This window comes from Cololabis saira, chromosome 7, assembly GCF_033807715.1.
Source record: "Cololabis saira isolate AMF1-May2022 chromosome 7, fColSai1.1, whole genome shotgun sequence".
NCBI lineage: Eukaryota > Metazoa > Chordata > Actinopteri > Beloniformes > Belonidae > Cololabis > Cololabis saira.
In genome coordinates, this window is record NC_084593.1 from 39,807,666 (window position 1) to 39,832,344 (window position 24,679).

Consider the following 24,679-nt stretch of genomic DNA (forward strand, 5'->3'; position numbering starts at 1 on the left):
TGTGTGTGTGTGTGTGTGTGTGTAGAGGAAGAGTAGAAAATTAGATTGATAAATGGAATACTCACTGCTGCTGGGTATTAAATCTCTGTCTGGTATAAACAGTTTGTATCCATAATGTTTCTCCAACACATCCGGCAAAATCTCCAGAGCAAAGATTTCCTCATCGCTGCTCGTCCTGCTGACAATGAAGAAATAGTTCCAGATCAGGCAGAGCAGGTGGATCAGGACCCGCCGGTGGCTGTTCATGCATTTACGGATTAATATGACGATACTCATGTTTAGAAACCGTTCAAGGTTTCTGATGTCGTGAATAGACAGATACTTCAGCATGACACATCCCTTTAATATGGAAGAGTATTAGGTCCATGCAGGAGAAAAAATATTTGAGAGGGGAAGATTTTTTTTTATTGTGCACTTTGAGAAAAAAGTCAAGAAAAAAGTCGAAATGTCGAGAAAAAAGTCGAAATGTTGAGATTAATGTTGAAATACAACTTCAAGAATAAAGTCGAAATTTCTTAAAAAAATTTAAATTTTGTCTTTTTCCTCAACATTTCAACTTTATTCATAACATTTTGACTTTAGGAGAGACAAATGTATCGCTGCAATTCGCAGAAACAACTGGATTCCAGGCACCAAAACGTGGATTTGTGGTTCCCATTTTGTATCAGGTAATGTTGGATTTTTGGGTAGCTAATGTTAAACGTTAAATCATAAAGTTTGGTGTCCTCATCACTTTAATTTCTACAACAAATACTGCCTTGAAGTCGGACCAAGCGTCAAGACTTTTGTAAGCCTTCAAGCTTTGCTTCGTGTATTTCCCCGGCGTAGAAATTAAGTACATATAAATATCAGGAAACTGGATTCGTGGCCAAATATTAATGTCCATGGACCACTGGTTCTTGGTAACTGTACCAAATATTAATGTCCATGGACCACTGGTTCTTGGTAACTGTACCAAATATTAATGTCCATGGACCACTGGTTCTTGGTAACTGTACGGGTCACTATCAAGTCCAACTGCCTTTAATTTAAGCCCATAATCAGCTGTTATCCCGTCTTCTCCACTAGTTGCAGCTGTTTTTGCCACTCAGTGCGAGTAAGGGGGCTGGTCCAGTGGGAAAGTGATGTCAATGCATATCCCCTATTGGCAGTCACTCGTTTTGTCCTTTTCTTTCATTTCTTTCTCCCTCTCTCTCCTGGCCCCTCCTTCAGGAGTTCCTGCCTCCAGATCTGGATGGTTCTGATCTGTGCTTGCTGGTGACACCACACTGCCCCATGTTGTTAATCTCTCCCCTTTGCTGTCCCATAACCTCAGCCAGCTGATGGAGATGGCTTCACTGCTGTTCTGCACCACGTTTATTTGAGTCTTTCCTCAAATAAACCCGAGTGCTCACTCAAAGGGCATTGCCGGAATATTCTATTGAAGATAACCTGTGATGACTTATTGTTTTGACTTTGCTGTAGAAACTGAATTTGAAGTTAATTAAACTGAGAAGTCCCGACGTGATCAAACAAAGCGTCATTAGAAAGCCTCGGCTGCAGCTGTGCGTGCACAGATGTGAGGCCGCTATCAGCTTTCTAATCTCATTCCCAGACAGAAAGAAAATTACTTTTTAATTTACAAGTTGTTCTTAACAAGTAAACAGTTTACGCAGCAAAAAAAAAAAAAGAAAAGTTAAATTACTTAAGACTTTGACGTCGAGCACACAGGAGTGAAACTGGCAACCCCTTTCCACAACAATTATGTCTTTCAGAACAGTGGTGATAAAAAAATAGTTTAAGACAAGCACATGGCTGCGAAAAAGCCTGAGGCACTTAAGAGATTTATATTCTGATCTATTGTGCAGTTCCAACTTCATTTTTGCCGCAGGACATCAAGTAAAGCGTATTGTCCTGCAGCAAAACGCAGGACAACAGCACACTACCGTCCAAATACCTTTAAAAAACCAAAGCAATTGTTCCAAAGAAAATTACTTTTGTCCACAATGTTCCGATACCGATACTACTCTCATATACTCGTACTCGCAAAAATTCTCCGATACCACTTCATTGTTGTTGTAGTTACTGATTCTTGACTCTAGGGGGAGATGTTGATGCAGTCAGTGGTGATGAGAAGAGAGTGATACATGAGTGAGACTGGCAGCGCCGTTTCAGACAAGATAGCGACAATTAATGCAGCGGGACGTCAGCAGTGTGGACATATTTCAGAATAAGGGATGACGTCAGAAGCAAGACAGACTGAAGCTACGTGCTGCTAAGGTGTCAAAAGGAGGGAAGGAGAATACGTTGTTTAATACCAGCAACTTGATAAAACATCTCAAGACGCATCATAAAGCTGAGCTAAATACAGAGTTTGCTAATGCTACTGCAAGACCACGAAAGCCAACATTAGCTCAGGTTCTGCAAAAGCCACAGACAATAGCAAGAGAAAACCCACGGACGGTTAAAATAACGGAGGCTCTAAGCCATTATGTAGCACTGGATGACCAGCCACTTGATATATGTTTGATATTTTCTTAAATGTGAAGACAGTGCCAGTGTGGAGGGTTTTTATTTACACAGAAAGAGTATTTTTTGTTTAAAATAGTTATTCTACTCATTTTATTTATTTTTATTCAATTTATCTGTTGCAAATAAAACCTGTCTTCCAATTCATGGCGTTTTTCATTGCATTTTTAGCCTAGTTATTTTTGTGGTAGAAGTATCGTATCGGTACTCGGTATCGGCAAGTACACAAATTAGAATACTCGTACTCGGTGTGAAAAAAATTGTATCGGGGCATCCCTAGAATGAAGTGATGTAATAATTCAAATCAGTTTATGGCATGTGTTATAGTTTTAGTGCCAGTATGGTGCGAATCCACAGAGGAACCTGACCTGCCCAGAGAATCCAGGTCCACTTTAGTGTAAGACAGATAGGCGTCGTACTCCTTGTTGTCTGAGGAGAGATTGAAACACAGACACAACATTGCCACAGTAAGTAACAGCAATCAGAAGTTACAGAAGTGACAAAACTGACTAAATATGAGTGGGAGATGCAATGAAGCTTGATTTGTGCACCCCCAGTAATCCCCCTGCCGTTATCTCCCCCAGTTATCTCTCTCTATAATAACTTCAACATTCTAGAGATGAGTAGATAAGTGGAACATGTGATCCTCTACAGCTAATGTGACCTGTGGGAGCTCCATCAAATACTTTGCTGCAGCTCTATCACGATGTGTCCCGGTGTTAAAGAGAGCTCTCTAAACGGCTTACCGTCTTCAGTTTCATCGCTCCCAAAGTGAGTCCGGTAGCACAGCATGATCTCCAGGTTGTAGCACTTATATAGAGCAGTCAGGACTCCCAGCAGCAGCAGGATGACCCCCAGACCACCTGCTAACTCCAGTCGATACATGTCTGTCAGGGACACAGCAACGGGAGGGTCAATAAGAGACTGGTGACATTTATACGAGCTGATGGTCTGAGTAATGCCGGCAGGTGAAGAGGTGAGCGCAGTAACAATTCACATAGGTTAGGTTTTGCTTTGTTTGTGTTAATTTTGTGATGTGCTTTTTTTTGGTGATCAAATGTTTTTATTTATATTTCATTTTTTTAAATTACAAACGGTGGCATCCACAATGATGTAAAACAAAAATTATACACATATTTTCACCCAAACCCACCCCTTGGACCTAAGCATTCGATGAAAACAATTAATAAAGAAAACAGAAAAAAAAGATAATACAACAATAAAAAACAAACAAACAAACGAAAAAAGGACAAAATAAAACAAGGGCAAAACATAATAATATGAAAAACTGGACAAAGATAGCTGCAACAAGGTATTCTATATCAATTTTAAATACATCTTTCAAGTTTGGCTTTAATTTGATCTGCTGCCATATACCAAAATAAAATATTTAGTTGTTTTGCATTATGGATTTGGGCTGTAGATATTTCCAGATAAATAATATCAAGAAAAGTCAAATACCAATGGAAGATGTTTGGTGGCAATGGAAGCGTGTGTGGGGGTTTCCATCTTACTGCAATTATCTTTTTTTGTTGCTGTTAGGCCAGCAAGCAAAATTTGTTTTTGACATAGTGAAGCATTACTGTAAAGGGGACATATTATGGCATTTAATGTATATTTTAAACAGGCCTTGAATGTCTTAAAAACAATCTAAAGCTTGTTTTTTCTACATAAATCAGAAATCCAGCCTGTGGGCCCTGTCACTAGTTTTACCGCTTCTAACCTCTTTTTCTGTGCTCCATTCTAAGGGAAGGGGGGGGTATGATAATGAGGCTCTGTGCTGATTGGCTCCCTGAATGACGTGTAGCAGGGGAGGAGAATAAACCTCACTCCGCCAGAGCAGCCCGAGCCTGTAAATTATCACAACACTGAATTTTCACAAATGGCAACTTTATTGTTAAAAAAATAAAATATGAGTTGTATATAAATAACATTTATGCACTATTTAAGCCGGATCTACCCGGCGGATGCTGAACGCTGGCCCCGGAGCCACGCCGGGCGCCCGGCGCATGTCGGTTTGACCGGGGATCAAACCGACAGATTTCTCTGAAAATCTCGGAGGGTGAAGCTGGTCCAGCCTGGGACGTACCCCAGAAATCCCTGCTCCCAAAGCGGCTGGGAACCTGGACAATTTAGTCGGACGGACCCCGCTTTGGGAACCAGGAAGTAGGCTGGAGCAGCGCGCATCACCGCGGCTTTAACGGGGGAAACTGACCGGTTCCGACCGGCCGGGTCCGGAGGAACCGGCCTGGACTGGTAGCAGGGACTCCCGGGGACCGACCAGCGGAATTTCAGCCGGATCTGCCCGGCGGATGCTGCGTGACGGGCGCTGCAACCCCACGGTGGGTGCACAGATCGGCTCCGGCGCGCATCCTCTGCGCACTGTCGGTTACCGGGGATCAAACCGACAGATTTGGCTGAAAATCTCGGAGGGTGAAGCTGGTCCGACCTGGGACAGACCCCCGAGGACCCAGCTCCCAAACCACCCGGGAACCTGGATGATTTAACCCGGATCCGCTCCGCTGCGGCGCCGCGTCCGACTGGCTCAAGGAAGGACCGCTCCAGCCTGCATAGAGAGCTGGTTGTGGGCGTGGTTTCAGCAGCGGAGGCCAAACCTCTGCGCCTCGGGTGACGTCACCCTAGGTGCAGATTCTAATCGGCTCAAAAAAAACCACGTGACACTGGGGGATTCTGTCCGGCGGGGGTCAGAGAGCTTGCAGAAATTGATGGTATTTTGTCTCCCCTGTGCTGGCAGGGTGAGGGGAGACCACTTTATATATGTTAAAACAAGAAAAAACGTGTTTTTCATAATAGGTCCCCTTTAAGTGTGTATAAATAATTTAAAATAAGTGTTTGAGGGTTTACTAGAATATTCTGTACTCTTATCGAGGATAATGCAGTTGCAACCTGTGATGTGCTTTTTATAAACTACTTAACACAAATGTAAATTAATCTAACATTATGCCTTTGTGAAGTGTGTCAATGAAAGCTCAAGCATTCACTCAAACACTAGCAGAAGGTGCTGGTCTTGGCTTTTCAGCTTAAATGATCAGAAGCGCAGCTGGATTTACAAACATCATTAAGAATCTGTGCAGCTTTTCTCTCAGTCTAGACAGAGATCTGAACAGAACCGCACACACAGACAAACTAAACAATTTGTTAGTTATGCAGTTACTAATAATCATTACTGTTTGCTTCAGTTAATAACAAAACTCTATTTGTACTTTAGGCCGGAGATTAGAAAAGGAGGAATAACTTAGTTAACCATATAACTGAAGCTCAATGAGGCATGGAATAAAATCATACTCTGTGTTGTGAAAGGGTTGTAAATGAAACAGATGAATACAGATAAACGGAGACAAACAGCTCTGCTCAGACGGAGAGACCACTCTTTACATTGATCTGTCCACAGAGTCCTAAGGTGGAGGAATGGCTGTACTCTCATAAAGATAGTAAACATTTAACCCTGGACATTACTGCACCTTGTTTTTTTTGGTGCTAAAGCTTCAAACCGTAAGTGATTTTCTTTTTTTTTTCCAGTGACCTCTTACTGTGAAAACTGTATGCAGTGGTTTGTGGCTTAACATGTATACTGCTTAAACAATAAATACAGCTTCAACGGCTGTACCGGAGCTAGGCCGGTGCTGGAACCAGTTCCAACAGGTTCTACAAAGAACTGGTTTGCTTGTCCACGGGCTGGTGGGCAACGGTGAGCAAGGACCCCATGTCATTCATTACGTCACTAAAACAGAAGCAGCGAATCTTTAAAATGAGCATGAACCCCTCAGAACAATGTACACGGAAAACAAATCTGCGTATGTGCAGATCCTGGCCCGAAAAATCTTTCCTCGAGTCCGCAATCGACTTCATAGAACTTTCTGCCATCAACATCCTGGTAATCTTTAGTCAGCTCTTGTAGCTCAGCTGACGACCACAGAGCAAGGAGACAATTCACTTCCTCTTTGCTCCACTGCTGCTTTAATTGAGATATCGCAGTTCTGCTTGTTGCTGCTGTAAAGAGTGGCAAACTAAGCTTAACGTGCAAAACCAAACTGAAGTCACAGAAGATGTTTAAATATGGTGGTTACATTGTTTCATTTGGTTTCAATAATCACGCCCCCCCCGACACCCATGATGGAACCATTATTGCATCTGGCCCAGCAAGGTTTATGGCCAGCATAACAGTTTTCTTCTTCTAGTTGGTGCTTTTCTTGCAGCTGGTGGTTGTAAACAAAAACTTGTGCCAAGCCTGGGACTAGCACCGAACCAACACCGGATCTGCTTTATAACAGAGCTGGACAGAGCCATAGACCTCTCTGGACTCATCAACTGGACCGGTATCTGCTCCTTTGTTAAGGACGACCAAGATCAGCACTTGAAAAGCCTTACAAAGGGACCTTCAGCAGGCTGGTGATGTGGACGTCTTTGACCAAACAATCAGAAATAGACTTCATGAGAGAGGCACGATGGCCTGACTCCATCAACCGGTCCTATGCTCCCTGCCCAGCACCGAGTGTGGCTAGTTCTGTGTGCTGTGTGGATTATGTTCTCACTGCAAACAAACCGCTCCAGGTCTGGAATGGAAGCGAGCCGAGACCACCTCTCCTAGGAGATCTCGGCTCGATTGTTTTGTCCCGCATCCGAGCACGATTGCTGTGTTCACATATACCAAACTAACTGATCTTTAGGGGGAAACGCTGAACCTGCTTCTGCTGCCCTCAGCGCCTGTTTTGACCATCTTTTGAGTGTCTTTTTGTGGGTCCAGTTGGCCTGTACAGGCTAGACAACAGCACCATCACTGCCATTAGATACGGCAATTGTACGCAGCTAGTTCCTGGAGGATGAAGGAACTGGTCCCCATGCTCGCCTGACCTTAATCCAACACCTCTGGGATGTTACACTTTGGTCCAACCCACACCGTTAGATTACACCTCATACTCTCCTGGAGCTCAGTGATGCCCATGTCCAGATTTTGGAGGATATTCCTCCGGACACCATTAAACATATCACTCGGAGCATGCCCCAATGTTGTCAGGCATGCACACAAGTGTTCTGGTGTCATACAACCCACTGACTACCATTTTGAACTTGGAGGATGACATTTCAGCAAAATAGACCAATTCATTTGTTATGAAATGGTTGTTGTCGGACCCAGATCTAGGAGAGAGCAGGAGGCAGGAGTTCCAAAAAAGCAGGATTTATTTAAGCAAACAAAAAGCGCTGCTTTGCAGGATGGCAAAAACTCAAAACAAGAATTCAGAACGACTAAACACGAGGGAAAACACGGAGGAACAAACAGTACGGACCAGCAGGGAGCAAGAGAAGGCCAAGACCAGATATACACACGGGTTAACGAGACACAGGTGCAGACAATCAGGGCCGATGGGAAACAGGAAGTTCAAACCAGAACAAAAACAAAAACATGGGCTTCAAAATAAAACAGGAACTGTCAAACCCATCTTTGTCATTTTCTCACTATGATTTTTGGGGTGTCTTTGAATCTAACCCTCTGTAGGGAGAAAATCTTCCTTTCCAAATGATGTGGCATCCTTTTCTTCCCAACACATTACCCAGTCCATATCGGTATACAACTGCAGATTTCCATCACGACCCCGATCCAATGTGTTTTTAAAGTGCTCTTATATTTCTTTTGAGCTATTCTTCTGTAGATAATAGAACAGAGACCTCAGTTTCTTGCTTTGCTCACACTCTGCATGTAAATTGTGATTATCGCATGTAATTATTGCTGCTCCTGCTGTTGCTGTGATATGCATGTCTAGATTGGTTTACAAATCCATCATGTGGCACATGAGGTGACACTTGCTGCAGTCACAAACACGCGTGCATGTAAACTTGATGTTTTCCCTATTGAGAAGCAGAGGATTGAATGATCAGAGCACCTTGAGTTTCAGGCTGGAATAAAGAACAGGGCACACTTTGCACCTTTCTTTGTTACGCCTGTGTGTAGCTTGTGTGTATTTCTACCATGCAGTGGTGTCAGAGCCTCTGAGAGGACTACGCTTTCCACTGTCTTTGTTCATCTCTGCGGTGAATGCCGAGGGTCACTGATTGCATGTTAGCTGCGAAGGACCATCTGCATTTTATAACATTCTTTAATTCTGTATTTTACAAAAGTATTAGTTGGAAAAACACACAACCTTCACAACACAAAGTGTGTTGCCTCAGAGAGACAGAACAAATCAAGTCAGCATGTTGCACACACACACTCGCACACACGCACACACACACACACACACACACGTACATAATCTCAAAGTGTGTGTGTGTGTGTTTGAAAGAGCGTGTGTGCCTGAATGAATGATAGTGCCTTCAGAGGCAATACGAGTGTATGGGAGATTAATGGAACATGGCTGGTGAATGACACCATGGGAAATATGATCCATTACTGTCTCCCTCTCAGTCACTACCAACCAACACACACAGACACACGCGCACACCCAAACACACACCAACTCATCTCATCCCTAACTTCTCCAATAACCACTTCATTTCAAGACGGGAGTTTATTGATTTCCCAAGTCATAGCAAGGAATAGCACACCCCAAAATGTATTGTTGGAGAGATTAAACATTTGTTATGTGATAAGGAATATTCATTTTATTGTGTTATATTTGACATAGCACACCTATGTATAACTGTGCCTCACAAATTAAATCATATTAAATGGAAGTATAAACCCTGAGAGAACAAATGTTTATTAAACAATCCCTCCTGCTTTCCTCTGCAGTGATTTGCTGTCATCCTCGCTCCTTCCCTCTATGTTTATCAGTACAATCCTCAAATCAGATTCCTACAAAGGCAAAAAAAAACAAAAAAACAACCCTGCAAAGCTGCTCTCTGAGAGGACAACAGCACCTTCTGCTCTGAGCTGCTACATGTGATTATCCAAAAGGAGGATAACGATGCTAACTCTGTCATTAAGGTTACAACGGTTACATTTTGGTTGAGAAATATCAAAATAATAATGGATTACAGAAATTTGGCTAAACCCAATATGAAAATACACCAAGGCATAAAACACAAAAGTAAATCTGTAGCTGTTCCATACAATCAGAGATTGTCAGGTGGGAGGACGTCTTGATGTCCTGGATGGAACTAAAAGAATTATTATTATAATTATTAGCATTATTACAGTTTTAAGTCAGACTATACATATTTTGTGGTCATCAGGATCTTTTCAAAGGGCAATCATCCATTTAACCTGCCTTTACTATTGTAGGCAGGTTAAATCCTCTGGAAGGGAATACTCCTCACAGACGAGATAATGCAGAGCTTTCAGGTGGTTCAATAACTCATGCTGAAGGGGAGGAGTGTGGAGATACGCTCAACTCATACACCATACCGGGTTCCCAAAAAGGAGACCAAACAATGTTTTTCATTACATTAAAGAAAACTTTGGAGTTGAAAGTTTATCTAGAAATGTTTTACAACTGCAAATATATTATGCATGAAATTGCCTTGGCATTCGAGGGTGTTCATCTTTCCTACAACATGAAAATAAACTATCGAAAAAAAATGTTCTTGTATAAAATATAAAAAGCACTAATTTATTTCATTTATTTTTTATTACATTCATTAAAAGAAAAGCAAAACAGTTCAATATAATTTGAAAAAATCTCTTTGCCTGAATGAAAGGGAACAGAAAGAAGACTAAGCTTATTTTATCTGTCCTTTTTTCCTAAGATATCAATTTTCAATTAATGTAATAATAAAAAAACAAAAAAAAGACAAATTACGCAATTTAAAAAAACAACACTTTCCAATAAACGTAATAAAAAAAAAATCCACCCAAAACAACCAAACCAAAACTAAACTTAAAAACAAAACCAAAAGAAAAACAAAGGGAACCTAATGGCATGTTTAACCATAGGGTCCAGAATTCCTGCGGAGGTCCACACTTATCTCAGTTGTTTCCTGAATATCCTGAAGTTACACAGATCAGATATTAAATACTGATCTCACACACACACACACACACACACACACACCCTCTCAACCGGTTTACTATTGGATTAGTGAGGATAAGAACTTTTTTCTTAGACGTAAGCCAGGCTACTTACATTTTGTAATTTGTGGCTTCCCCTGTATGCCGCGTAGCAGTTGTATCTACCTCTAACACTTGGTTATTTAGGTCTGTTCTGTTCTTTTCAAACTTTCCTCTTGGTTGTTAAACAATGTTGCACTTTTTAAATCAGAAATGTGAGGTGTTTATGAAGAGGAACTGGAGCACCGTTTTAAAATGTCAAACTTAATGACAATAGATGGTAGACTTTAGGAGAAAATAACCTTAAAAAGTGCCTTTCCTATAGAGATTGTTGAGATACCGGAGGTGCTATCTCTCATAAATCACTTGCCCCAAAAGCGTAGTGATCTGAAGTTCCTGCGTCTCACCAGTAGACGTCTCCCCAGCTCTGCAGCCGCCGCCCCCGCTGCGCTCACTCGTACTGAGATACAACATATTGTACAAACGGGGAGGGGGATGCTCAAGAGGGAAGGGGGTGGGGGGGGCTGAGGGTTTAATTAATCGCCAAATATTTTCTTTCCAATAAAGGAAACTCAGATTGCCTCCATTAGTAATAGCACACATTTAGAAATCTCTGCTCCCCTCTCCATCTCCCCCCTGTCCTCCCACACCCGCCTCCCCATCACCCCTCTCTCCTTTCATCCATCTCCCTCCGATAGTTTCCATTAGTAATGAGTCACTTGCCATTTCCTGATGCACGGGTATGTAAACTGCATTTTAAAATTGATTTTCAAGTATGTTTTTTCTTTAATTATTAGGCGGTAAAAACAGACGAGGCTTTTGTAATGGGGCTGCCGTTTGCACCTGAGAGGGAGAATATGACGGAAAGAAAGTCAACAAGATTAGAAATGGTTCTCTTTTGTCCTTAAAAGTAAACTCGACTCTGACACCCCATCAAGTTCCAATGTTCTCCTTTTCTGTCTCTTCTGTTTTTAATCCCATTCAGTTGGTGCTATTAAGAGTGCGCATAGTATTCACTGCCAAAGCAATATGTCAAAAACATTTATTATTGGGATATGAATAGGCTGAAAGTTTCCTCCCAATGTACCATCTGTCACATCCCCAGCCGAGTCACTGTAGTCAAACTGCCGTTCCCTCGTCTACCCTGTCACACGCAGGCAGTCTGGCATTGATGGGAAGAGTTTTACATTGTTTTATTTCATACCGTACAATCGTTTCACTTTCTGTACTCAAAAATGGTTACATTTCTACATCTAGCTTTTAGAATGATAACACCCTGACACTTTACATGGAAAGGAGCTGTTGTAATTATGCTGCTGTGCCATTACAACATGCTCACTAATAAGTTTGAGGAAGTGCTACCGAGGCCTGTGTTGATAATATCGATTTTCCGATTCTAAATCGATTCTCATATTAATTCCCAAAAATCGATTCGTATGTCTAAAGATCGAATTTTTTTTATCATTACATTACAACTTTTGGTATTTTTTTGTTTATGCCCAAAAAAGGAATGTTTTGTTGGACCCGTCAATAACTTGTACCATGTTTGTGCCTTTAAATATGTTTAAAGGTATGAAAACATTAAAGTTTTCAGTTATAATTGCATAAATTGTCTATATTTCATTACTTTATATACTGTCTTGGGGTTACATTTGCATAAAATGCTAAAAACCAAATTCTCAAAAATTAAAAACCGAAATAGACCGAAAAAGGAAAAAATAAAAATGGAATGTGGAAAAACATAAAACTGATTTCATACATCCTCTGTTTCCTCCCTGGATCTGTTTGGTAATTCTGCCCCACACGATGTTTCTGAAAGCAGTTCTATCAGCATTCTGGGAGCTGATTGGTCCTTACAGCATCATTAGCTGCCAATACTTGCTGTTTAATCTCAATATAATACTAGTTTTAATATGTTGCATAACTACACAGTCATATAATTCATGCAACAGCTCAAAAAACACTTTTAATAACACTAACTCAAATCAATATCGGAATCAAATCTTGATAATCAATTCTGAATCTTAATAATCAGAATCAAATCGATATTTGACATTTGAATTGATCCCCAGTCCTAGTGCTACCCCGTCCTGCAACAGAACCGAACTCAAGCCACATTTCAGGCTCTTCTCTGCCGGGTCACCGGGCTCTCGGCCCCGATGAAAGCCAGAGAAAAGCCAGGGGTAGAGAAAGGACAAATAAAGACACCACCTGCATCACTGCATTAATTAGCGAGCTCTCAGTGCCTTCAAGAATACTTTCAACCTAGTTTTGCAACAGCATTCTCAAAAGTGAGGATTTGAGCCAAAACAAAAAATATAAGTAAAAATAAATCTCCAGATCCCTAAACATCTGTGCTACACTGTCACATGCCTTTTCTCCTGGTAGTTTCCAATCTAATCCTTGTTTTCATTGTCAGTCTACAATTAAGTCCAATCTGAGCACAGATGTAATTGTCCTAAAACCTGGTGAAATGATTGAAATGTAAAAGGAACAGTAACTAAATGTACTTTAAAGCTTAAGACATGGATATTTTTTTTTAAAGGGAATTCAACTCAACTCAACTCAATTCAGTTCAGTTCAAGTCAATAATATGAACCATCACTGAGGGGACTTTACTGTATGTTGTTGCAGAAGAAAGTGTTGGCCAGTCAGCATTCAAAATTCTCTCAGGAATGTAAATTCTCAGTAGGAATGATCTCCTGCAAAAGTCTGGTTTGCGGCCATCCTGAGCAGATCTGCAGCCATCACTCTGCTGTTGTTTATTCGTGTTGCAGTGTTGTCCATTCCGTTTTGCATCTGATGCAACACTGCTCTGTGCGGTTAGGAGCTCAAGGGTTTCCAGAGCAGCACCCAGGACAAAGATAGCTTTCTCTTTCAGTTTATCTGTGTCACTGGCTCTAATGCTGCTGCCAAACAAATGTCTGCAGATAAAATGGCACTTTCCACAACAGACTTATCGAAGATATGCAGCATATTGCTGCAAACACTGAAATAAATCCATAACACCAGTACAATTTATGCAAAACACATTATTCTGGAACCACATAGCTTCTCAGTTTCCCCCAAAATCCTCTGAGCAACATCCTAAAAACTATCTCCATGTCCTCCAAAGTTCCTATCTGTCCTTCTGGTTTGTCATTTACTTCCAATCCTGCTCCTGTCAGCTCCTTCAGGCTGCCCCCCTCCTCCCATTTTCCTTTCTAGTAAGGCTCTTGCTCTGGTGAGTGCAGGCAGGCTCTTCTGGTCTGTCAGTTACAATAAGTAGGTGGTGAGTTCATTGTAGGTGTACGTGTCCGTGTGGGTGCATGTGTGCGGCGGACGAGCATCCACCCATTACCTTGGTTCACTGCGGATTGAGAGCACATCCTAATTTAATCACACACACTCAGTGCATGAAATCAAGCATTGATAACAGTGGCTAACTTGGAATAAGTTGTGCTTTGTTTAGGCTGTCGTGTTGTGTTCAGGCACCCCAAATGTGATTCTTTTATAGCTTAAAGGCCTTCGGGGAGCACAATCTGGGAAGGGTTAGTGAACTTTTAGCATCCAAATGTAAGTAACAAACAATTTTTCTCAACAGAATGGTTTTATATGGTTTTATTCACCTCTGAGGGAAGCAGAGGCTGACAGTGCACTAAGCTGAATTCATTAGATATTTAGTCTACAAACTCGGTATCTAAATCTTGTACAGAAACATAATACGCTGATTTAATCTGCTCATTTTTTTGGTCTTTCATTCTGCTTTTTTTCAGCCAGAAAGGAAGAGCAGTGTTTGCTCTCAGTCAACAGAGAGATGAAACTCTTTTGTCGGTGAAGCCGGTGATTTCAGTGACTCAAGGTTCCGCGTAACAACTTTGTTGACAGACGTGTTCAAGTGCCGCTTGTTGTACTACAATAAGGAAACTACTTACTACATAGTTTAGTTTATCTGCAGCTTCGTTTTTTATCGGCATATCTATAATTCTTCTTAGTTTACGTTTCTTATTTAGACCCTCCAGAAAAACGCGGGCAAAAATCCTTGATTCCGCGGACTAAAATCCTTGATTCCGCGGACTAAAATCCTTGATTCCGCGGGCTAAAATCCTTGATTCTGCGGGCTAAAATCATTGATTATGCGATTAAATGTGCGGGTTTTTTATGTGCTTTTATGCGGTGAAATTGCGGAATATGCTGGAAGTTGCGGAATATGCGGAAAGTTGCAAAATATGCGAAATATGCAGGAAGTTGCGGATTCGGCGCTGAGCTCTTCCCTCTTAAATTCAGCGGGTCGTCTGATCTGAGGTTGAAGGAGAAAAAAAAAGGAGAGGAGAGGAGAGGGGCGGTGGCAGCCCGGGGGCCGGCCGCCTCTCTCCTCTCCACCCGCGGTGCTCGGTGCTCGGATGATTGCCGGGCGCACCGGCGCGACGAGGGGGACGAGACAGCTCCGTCACCCCACGCGTCCGCCGTCCAGGCGCAGTGGTGCGCGGTCAACGCGGAGACCTGAGTCCCCCGGCAGCCGCGCCCACCGCGCAAGCAGGCTCTCTTTTTCCTCTCACCCCCGCGGGTGAGAGCTGCTGTTTGGGGGGTGGCGGTTTTCTGCGAGGGGTGCGGAGGTCCCCGGGCGGGTCCCGCACGTCGCGACCGGGTGTCCCGACATGTCACTGACAACACTCCCCCCTTTTTCCAAACTTTATGCGAAAATGTGCGGTGAAATCAAGCGAGCCCCGCATAATTCGCATATTCAGCGCGGACATATGCAATATTAACCCCAGTAAAATTGATTTTTCTGCACCAGACATTGAAATCCACGGAAGGTCTGTAAATCCACGGACAGCCGTGAAATCCGCGAAAAATTCCGCGATCACGGAATCGCGGATTCCTGGAGGGTCTACTTATTGTTAGAATTTGAGAAGGAGGGTTTCCAACCATAGGAGCTTAACTCCCTGGTATAATTCAGATATCTGCATATTATAACAAAAAGTGCGTAAAATGGAAAGGAAGAGATTCTTGTAAGTTTCAGTCAGGGTTCAGAATGCATCATAGCACAGAGACAGCACTGGTTCAAGTCACAAATTACCTTCTTATGGTCTCAGATAAGGGATTAGTGTCCATACTGGTTCTACTGGACCTCAGATAAGGGATTAGTTTCCATACTGGTTCTACTGGACCTCAGATAAGGGATTAGTTTCCATACTGGTTCTACTGGACCTCAGATAAGGGACTAGTGTCCATACTGGTTCTACTGGACCTCAGATAAGGGATTAGTTTCCATACTGGTTCTACTGGACCTCAGATAAGAGATTAGTGTCCATACTGGTTCTACTGGACCTCAGTGCAGCATTTTACTGCACAGGTTAGAGCATGTTGTTGGGATTAAAGGGACAGCTCTACGTTGGTTTAAATCATATCTATCTGACAGGTTCCAGTTTGTTCATGTACATGAGGTTTCTTCAGAACAGTCAAGGGTCTGTTATGGTGTTCCACAGGGTTCAGTGCTAGGAACAATCTTGTTCAGTTTATACATGCAGCCCTTGGGAAGTATAATCCAGAATCACGGCATACACTTTCATTGTTATGCTGATGATACGCAGCTCTATTTGAGTATGAAGCCGGATGAGACAGAACCGTCAGTTAAACTTCAGGCATGTCTTAGGAACATCAAGACATCCAGAAATGTTTTGCTTCTAAATTCAGATAAAACGGAGGTTATCATTTTCGGTCCAAAGCATCTTAGGAAGGGAGTTTCGATTTTCGAATTTCAATTTCGAATTGTCGATTTTCTTTTGTTTACTTTTTTTTCTTGCTGAGAACTTGCGTCACGTCATCACGTCATCCATCACCCAAGCACTTAACATGACTGACAGAAAGCCTATGAAGGTGATTGGACTATTACATTCACACATTTTTTTTCTCCCTCCTTCATGGGTCCCTGACGGGGTCTGGGCCCCGGTGCAGCTGCTACTGGTTGCACCGCCGATAGTTACACCTGTGGCTTAATCAAAGAAACTTCTTGCATCGTCTTGCATTGGCTGAATTGCAGCAGGCCTTGTTTAGATGTAAAATTCTCACACTAAAGATTTAAAGGATTAATAATACAAGAGCTAACAGGTGGGGAGTTGAAAAAAAAAACAACCGTGTTAGCCAGAGATTCTTTTTTTTTTTTTTTTTTTTTTATTGATCTTTTTATAGGAAACAACATACAATGAAAACATGGAAATCTGTAGTCAAACACACGCATTATACATTGTCTCCTTTTTTTTTTTTTTTTTAAAACACACAAAACCTAACTAAGGAACAGAGTCTCTGTAGCGTTAAATAATAAATAAACAGATGAGCAAGAAATGATCAAAGGAGGAAAGTAATGTATGAGCAAAAATGCAAACAAAAAACAAATGCAGTGGTGAATGTAGATGCCCATAAGTGATATCCCATTAACTGGAAATAAATAAAACATAAAAAAAAACAAATTAAGGAGATGAAAAGAAAATTAAGGGAGGGGGGGGTCAGTCGGTGGGTAGAGTCTTCAACGCGGTGAAGTGGTCTATGAAAGATTGCCATTTGCGAACGAATTTAGCTGCGTTGCCTTTTAAAGAGTATCTCACCTTCTCCAATTTCAGAAAAAACATAACATCACTAAGCCAAATAGAAATAGACGGGGACTTGGGGGATTTCCATAGAAGTAAGATACGACGTCTTGCTAAAAGGGATGTGAAAGCCAATACTTCTGACTGTGTGGGGCTGATATGTGAGGAGTCAACAGTGAGTCCGAATATTGCTAAGAGGGGGGCCATAACAACTTTTTTACCCAGAACTTTAGACATGATCACAGAATAATCACTCCAAAATTTCTGTAACCTAGGACAGGAGAAAAACATATGACTTAAATTGCATGGAGAACCCTGGCATCTGTCGCATAGGTCTGCAACATTCGGATATATTTCCGATAATCGGGATTTTGATAGGTGGGCTCTATGCAGCACCTTAAATTGAATAAGTTCAAATCTAGCGCAAGGCGTGCTAGATCGTATGCTACGGATAGCTTTATCCCACAGCTCCCCTGTGAAGTCAAGGCCCAACTCTCGTCCCCAACCCTCCCGAGCTTTATCTACAGAATGATCATCAAATGTCATACACAGTGCATATATCTTAGATATCAGAGACTTTTGACTGAGTTTCATTGTTAGAAGATCATCCCACGGTTGGTTAGCAGGAAGGGAAGGGAAGCATGGAAACAGAGCAGAGGCGCAGTGTCGAAGCTGGAAGTAGCGAAACAAATGGGAGGCAGGCAAATTGAACTTTGACCTCAGATCTGAAAATGTGGAAAAGATACCATCCTTATATAGATCCCTGAAGTGCTTAATGCCCCGGTTGTACCAAATCATAAAAGTGGTGTCTACTAGTGATGGAGGGAACAGATGATTCTTAGTAACAGGTGTATAGATGGATGGAGAAGCAAATTTAAAGTGGCGCCTAAACTGTGACCAAATCTTAAGGGAGGAAAGCACCACAGGGCTATTTGTAAACTTAGAGGGATTCAATGGTAAAGAGGAGGAGAGTAGGGCCGTTACAGAGGATGAAGAGAGTGACTGAGCCTCCAATCTGCACCATAATAACTCAGGAGACTGAAGCCAATAAATTAGTTTGTGAATATGCGCTGACCAATAGTAAAGCATAAAGTTTGGTAGTGCTAGACCCCCATTAAATTTAAATTTTTGGAGAAGCGAATACCTCACTCTGGGTGTCTTACCGGCCCATAAAAAGTTGGAAACAATTTGGTCAAGTGATTTAAAAAAAGATTTAGGTAGAAATAAAGGAGTGCATTGGAACAAAAAAAGAAATTTAGGCAATACAGTCATTTTCACTGTGTTAATTCTTCCTATCAGTAACAATGGTAGGGAGTTCCACCTCTGTAAGTCCGCCTTCACTCGAGTTACCAGTGAGGAAAAATTAGCGGTGAAAAGAGAGGGCAGAGTGCGGGTCACATTAATCCCTAAGTATCTAAAGCCTGACGGGCTGAGTTTAAAGGGGATATCAGATTGTTTGAGTTGTAAAGCAGAGGAGTTTATGGGGAAGCATTCACACTTGTGAAGATTGACCTTATAGCCGGAGAAGGATCCATAATTCTTCAACAGAGATAATATTGGTGCGATGCTGGTTAAAGGGTCAGATACATATAAAAGGAGGTCGTCTGCATAAAGTGACAATTTAAGTTCCACATTGGACCTAGAGACTCCGCGAAATAGAGGAAGAGTTCTTAAAGCAATTGAAAGTGGTTTGACGGATAGAGCGAATAGCAAAGGGGAGAGAGGGCAGCCCTGTCTCGTGCCACGTGATAATGTAAAATAAGTGGATTTGTTGTCATTGGTGTGAATGCTGGCCTGAGGGGAAGTGTAAAGAAGTCTAATCCACGATATAAACCTGTGTCCAAATCCGAATTTATGAAGTGTTGCAAAAAGATAGTTAAATTCGACATGATCAAAAGCTTTCTCAGCATCAATTGCGATAACAACTTCAGGGAGTGGAGAAGAATCTTTAGAGAGAATCACATTAAGAAGTGTACGAACATTATAGAAGAGCTGGCGTCCCTTGATGAAACCATTCTGCTCCTCAGATATGATGCTAGGAAGGATCTTATCAAGACGAATTGCTAGTGCTTTGGCTAAAATTTTGACATCTACATTCAGTAAAGACAAGGGCCTATAAGAAGTGCATGATTCAGGGTCCTTGTCCTTCTTCAAAAGGAGGGCAATAGACGCCTGCATTAAAGAGGGAGGCAATGAGCCATGATCAAGGGACTCATTGTACATTGAAAGTAAAAGGGGGGCTAATTTGTCTTTGAATTTTTTGAAAAACTCAGCTCCGAACCCATCGGGACCAGGGGCCTTGTTGCTTTGCGTAGCTTCAATGGCGGCAGCAATTTCTTGCAAGCTGAAAGGAGCATCGAGGCCATTAGCCACATCCAAATTAATAGTAGGGACAGTGATATTATCAAGAAAGGAGGTCATTTCTGCTGTGTCAAGTGGAGATTCTGACTCATAGAGAGAGGAGTAGTATGATTTAAAAATTGTGTTGATGGCGATTGGATCGGTGGTAAGTGTGCCATTAGAATCTCTAATGCTGGGAATCAGTCTCGACGTTGCTTGCCTTTTTAATTGGTGAGCCAATAACCTGCTTGGTTTATCGCCGTGTTCATAATAGTTGGCATGAGCGCGTAATAGGAGCCGTTCAGAATCGGCTGTCGCTATAAGATCGAATTTTGACTGCAAATCAAGCCGTTGTTTCAGTAAACTCGGACTCGGGTTAACTGAGTTTAGTCTGTCTGTGTCCTGAATTTTAGATGTGAGCTCCTGTAATTTAGCCCTGCGGATTTTACTGGCGTATGCTGAATAAGAGATAATCTGTCCTCGCAAATATGCTTTGAGTGATTCCCATACTAGCGAAAAACTGGTAGAATCTGTTTTGTTTAATGCAATGAAATCATCTATTGAAGCAGATATAGAAACATTAAATGCATCGTCGGATAAAAGCAATGGATTAAACCTCCAGGGAGAAGAAAAACGGGGGCGCTCAGACCATGTTATATTCAAAGTTAGAGGGGCGTGATCCGAAATAACAATTGGGTGGTATACGACAGAAGTAACTTTGGGGAGAAGAGAGCCATCAACAAAAAAATAGTCAATACGTGAATATGACTGATGTACTTGTGAAAAAAAAGAGAATTCCTTATCTCCAGGATGTGAGACCCTCCACGGATCAACAAGCCCGTTCTTGACTGTAAAATCGGTAATAGATTTTGACATAGAGGATTGAGTCAAAGTACGAGGATTCGAACGGTCCAAAGAAGGATTAACAACACAATTCAGATCACCGCCCAGTATTGTAATATGCGTATTTAAGAAAGGGAGGTTGCCAAACAGCCTATCCGTAAAATTGGGGTCATCAAAATTAGGGGCATATATATTCACCAACAATACAGGGTTACAGTATAGAGTGCCCGCAACAATAAGATATCTACCATTCTTATCGGATATTGTCCTGGAGACGGAGAAATTGACTCTTTTGTTGATCAAAATTGCTACTCCTCTAGACCTAGAATCAAAATTTGAATGAAAAATATCACCCACCCAAGCTCGTTTGAGTCTGAAATGATCTTTATTTCGCAAATGAGTTTCCTGAAGGAAAGCTATGTCAGTGTCCAGGCGTTTCAAATGTGAAAAAATCTTTGATCGCTTAATTGGATTATTCACACCTTTCACATTCCAGCTAGTGAATGTAATGTTTGATCCAGTATCAGGCTTGCGCAGATTACGATCGTTCATAGGCATTCTCTGAGAGAAAATAAGACCGACTCACCCACCACCAGAGGAGATATAAGGAAAAGAGGTAAAAGGGAAAACCAAAACAAACAAAACTCAGGAGTATATACATACCTACAGAGACAAAAAGCCAACATCCCATAACCCCCGCCCACCCACCCAACGCACATTAGATGATCCCATCCCCAAACGATGGAAACAGCCGTGCTGGCTTCAAAGGAAGCCATTCTCGAAAAGAGATGCTTTCGACTATAAAGCTAAATACAAAAACAAAAACAAAATTAGCTCCTGCAGAGTTAAAACCTTAAAAAAAAAAATAAAATAAAATATGAGGCATATGAAACCATCAATCTGAGGCATTCTGACGATCGCTGTCTTGTCAGGGTAACAACAAACGTAAATTAAGGAGATCTTTGGCCTATAGAACAATAATATATACATATATGTTTTTTAAGCAAAGACAGGGGTGTGTGCATATTTTCTAATCAAGGCATCATACCAGAGAAATGATTAGGCCATCAATTTAAAACGGTGTTGTTCCCATTGATAGTTAGAAGAGAAAAGAAAAAAAAATTAATAAATAAATAAAAAATAAAAAATAAAAAATTACGACATAAAGTCCCATTTTCTGAATTGACTCAGTCACTCACCCCGGGCCAGAGTCCCGCACGGACATCAAGCTGGATAAATCGTCCCAGAAAACTAGCTGGTAGTCACTTTTTTTATTTTCCTGATGAATGCCAGGGCTTCATCTGGCGACGTGAAGTCACGTTGCTGGCCGTCATGGGTTACACGCAGCCGGGCGGGGTACAGCAATCCATACCGGACTCCTTCAATCTCCCGCAGCTGACGGCGCACGTCATTAAAGGCAGCGCGCGCCCACGCTGTCTTGGCTGTGTGGTCCGGGAACACGGAGATGCTCATACCCCGGACTTTGATCTGCTGCCGCTCTCTCGCCTTTCTCAGGATGTCAGCGCAGTCGGTGTAATAATGGAGCCTTGCCACTATTGCGCGGGGCCGCTCCCCGGGCTTCGGTCTCGGCATGAGGGTGCGGTGGGCTCTATCCACCACCGGCTCTGCGTCGAGGGAGAAGGCTTCCGCCAATAGCCTGGAAACACCGGCTGCAGATGAAGAGTCAGGATCCTCCTCCGGGACGCCAATAATCCGTACGTTCTGCCGACGAGACCTTGACTCCAAATCCTCGCATCTGTCCTCCAGCCTCACATATTCTTTCGACAAGTGATCCACTTTTTTCTGGAGAGCAACGATGTCGTCTGAGCAGCTTGAGAGCGAGAGCTCGATCCCAGCGACCGTGGTCGCGAGACCCGCGACGTCCGCCTTCATGGAGGAAATACTGCCAGAAAGATCGGCTTTAAGAGAAAGCAGCTCGGACTTAATGGACGTTAAATTCTCGGTAAGTGCTGCCTGAAGCTCTGACCGAAATATGGCTGCAACATCATTGCGGAGAGCGGAGAGAAGTTCGGTTTTAAGCCGGCTGAACTCCGCAGCTGGAACCTGCGCAGCGCAGGTGCTCTCCGGAGGAGGAGAATCACCGCGGGGCGAGGAGACAGCATGAGCAGCAGGCCGCGGGTTAGCTGGAGGGTTATTCCCCGCTTTAATGGACTTTGGAGGCATTTCCGTGGTAAGTTGTCGAAGTAACCGCGTTGAAAATAATTTAGTTAAAACCAAAGCCGTGGGAGTGATGCAAAAAGTGCCTATAAATGTTGAATTAAAATTAACTCTGCAGGAGCTCCGCTAATCACGTCTCACCCCATGTACAGCTAAGCCGGAACCAGAGATTCTTTTTAAAGAGCATATTTTTGTCGAGGCATAAAATGAGCTAAATCCAGGTTCAAGCTATCATCTCTTGTTTTGTTTCAATATGAAATGATTGCAGAGGAGGATATACAGATGAACAGAAGCAGACAAGTCAGAGGGCCATTCTCCGGGAGGTGGATTAATCACAGAGGCTGCAAACCAAGCCTCTGCTGTTCTGTGTGTTCTGAGCTACGAGTCAGGCATTTAATTGTTAAATTGTTAAAAGGAAAAAGCTGAAAAAAGAGACATGAGAGCAGTTTAGAACAATGAAAACAACTACCTGCATGGTAATAATAATAATTAAAGCTGCAAGCAGCGATGAACGGGCCCTCGCACTCACGGCCACCGCCCCCCATAAGCATATCAGAAATGACCCCACCCACGACTTCCTATGTCAAACCATCCAAAAGTTATAGCAGAAAAAAGGGACAACCAATCAGAAGAAGGGGCGGGGCTAATTCAGGCCAATGAAGGTCAAGGACTCATTACAGAGTCCCATAACACCACCCACGACTCTCTATGTCAAAACATTCAAATGTTATAGCAGGAAATAGGGACAACCAATCAGAAGAAGTTGCGGGGCTAATTTTCGCCAATTATGGTCAAGGACTCAATACCGAGTCCCATGACACCACCCAGGACTCTTTATGTCAAACCTTTCAAAAGTTATGGCAGAGAAAAGTATTCTAGTGGGCGCTGTTGAGCCGTTAGGCCACGCCCATTAATGCAAACCATGAAATATCAAATGTATCGACAGGCCTGGCTTTTCTTTAAGTTGCGACATGATACAGGTGTGTACCGATTTTTGTTCATGTACGTCAAACCGTATTATGGGGCTTGAGGCGCAAAGTTTTTTCTGTCTGAACCAATCAGATGAAGGGTGGGCGCGCTTTTTGCCGTCTAGCGTCGCCACGGTAACACTTTTGAAAGAGAAAAGTAATGCGTGGTGTCGGAGTATGGAGACGCACGTTTTGATGTATAACACACCTGGGTGCACGTTACGTTCGGGCCGTATTAATGACCGAAGAAATGGCATAAATTGCGCCAAAATTACACGATTAATTCAAAATGTTCAAAATGGCCGACTTCCTGTTCGGTTTCGGCCATGGCGCCAAGAGACTTTTCTTTAAGTTGTGACATGATACAGGTGTGTACCGATTTTGGTGCATGTACGTCAAACCGTATTGTGGGGCTTGAGGCACAAAGTTTTCTAGGGGGCACTGTTGAGCCATTAGGTCCCGCCCATTAATGCAAACCATTAAATATCAAATTTTTCACCAGGCCTGGCTCAGTGTTTCGAGAGGAGGTAGTAAAACATTAATACCTGAAGCAACAGCAGGACTGGTGTCATCACCATCACCACCTTTGAACAGCCAATATACTTACAGTGTTTTTTCATACACGTATAGTTCATACAGGAAGATAGTGTAGCCTTTGTCTCACTTGATTTGGCCTTGTATTCATATACATACTAATTGAATGATTATAGGCTATCCCATTTGTTGCCCAAATAAATAATTTCAAAATCAGTAAATAATTAAAATCAGTACTCGAGTTGTAAAAAAAAAAGAAATCAGGGGGGATGGTGGATTTTATCATATGGGGACAGATAATTGTGCTGATTACAAATAATATAATATATTACAAATAATAGCAGTGACCAAAACACCTGCAGAAATACTGCAGGAATGACATAGCAGCAGTTAAATGCAGCCTTCTGTAAGCTTTAAATATCCACTGGGCTTACATCAAATACATCAAAACACAACAATAAAAACACTTTTCTGAACTTATCAATATGACTCTGTCCTTCACAGGATAAGTAAAATGGATCACTGCAAAAACTCTAAATCTTAACAAGAATATTTGTCTTATTTCTAGTTAAAATGTCTCATTTTAGTAAAAAAATCTCATTACACTTAAAACAAGACTCATCACTGGAAAAAACAACAATTTTCACCTGTTTCAAGTAGATTTTCACTTGTAATAAGTAGAAAAATCTGCATGTGGAACAAGATTGTTTTGCTTGTAATGAGAAGATAAATCGTGT

General features: G+C 42.1%; 1 protein-coding gene across 1 annotated transcript in view; it reads right to left on the reverse strand.

Moving 5' to 3' along the window:
• Positions 1 to 24,679, reverse strand: part of il1rapl2 (interleukin 1 receptor accessory protein-like 2) — a 605,742-nt gene that overhangs the window by 12,315 nt on the left and 568,748 nt on the right. The window contains exons 10-12 of the mRNA XM_061725899.1: positions 3,255 to 3,395; positions 2,877 to 2,937; positions 66 to 175 (exon numbers count right to left, since the gene is read on the reverse strand). Coding sequence (XP_061581883.1) covers positions 66 to 175; positions 2,877 to 2,937; positions 3,255 to 3,395 — 312 coding nt within the window. The remainder of the gene's footprint in view (positions 1 to 65; positions 176 to 2,876; positions 2,938 to 3,254; positions 3,396 to 24,679) is intronic.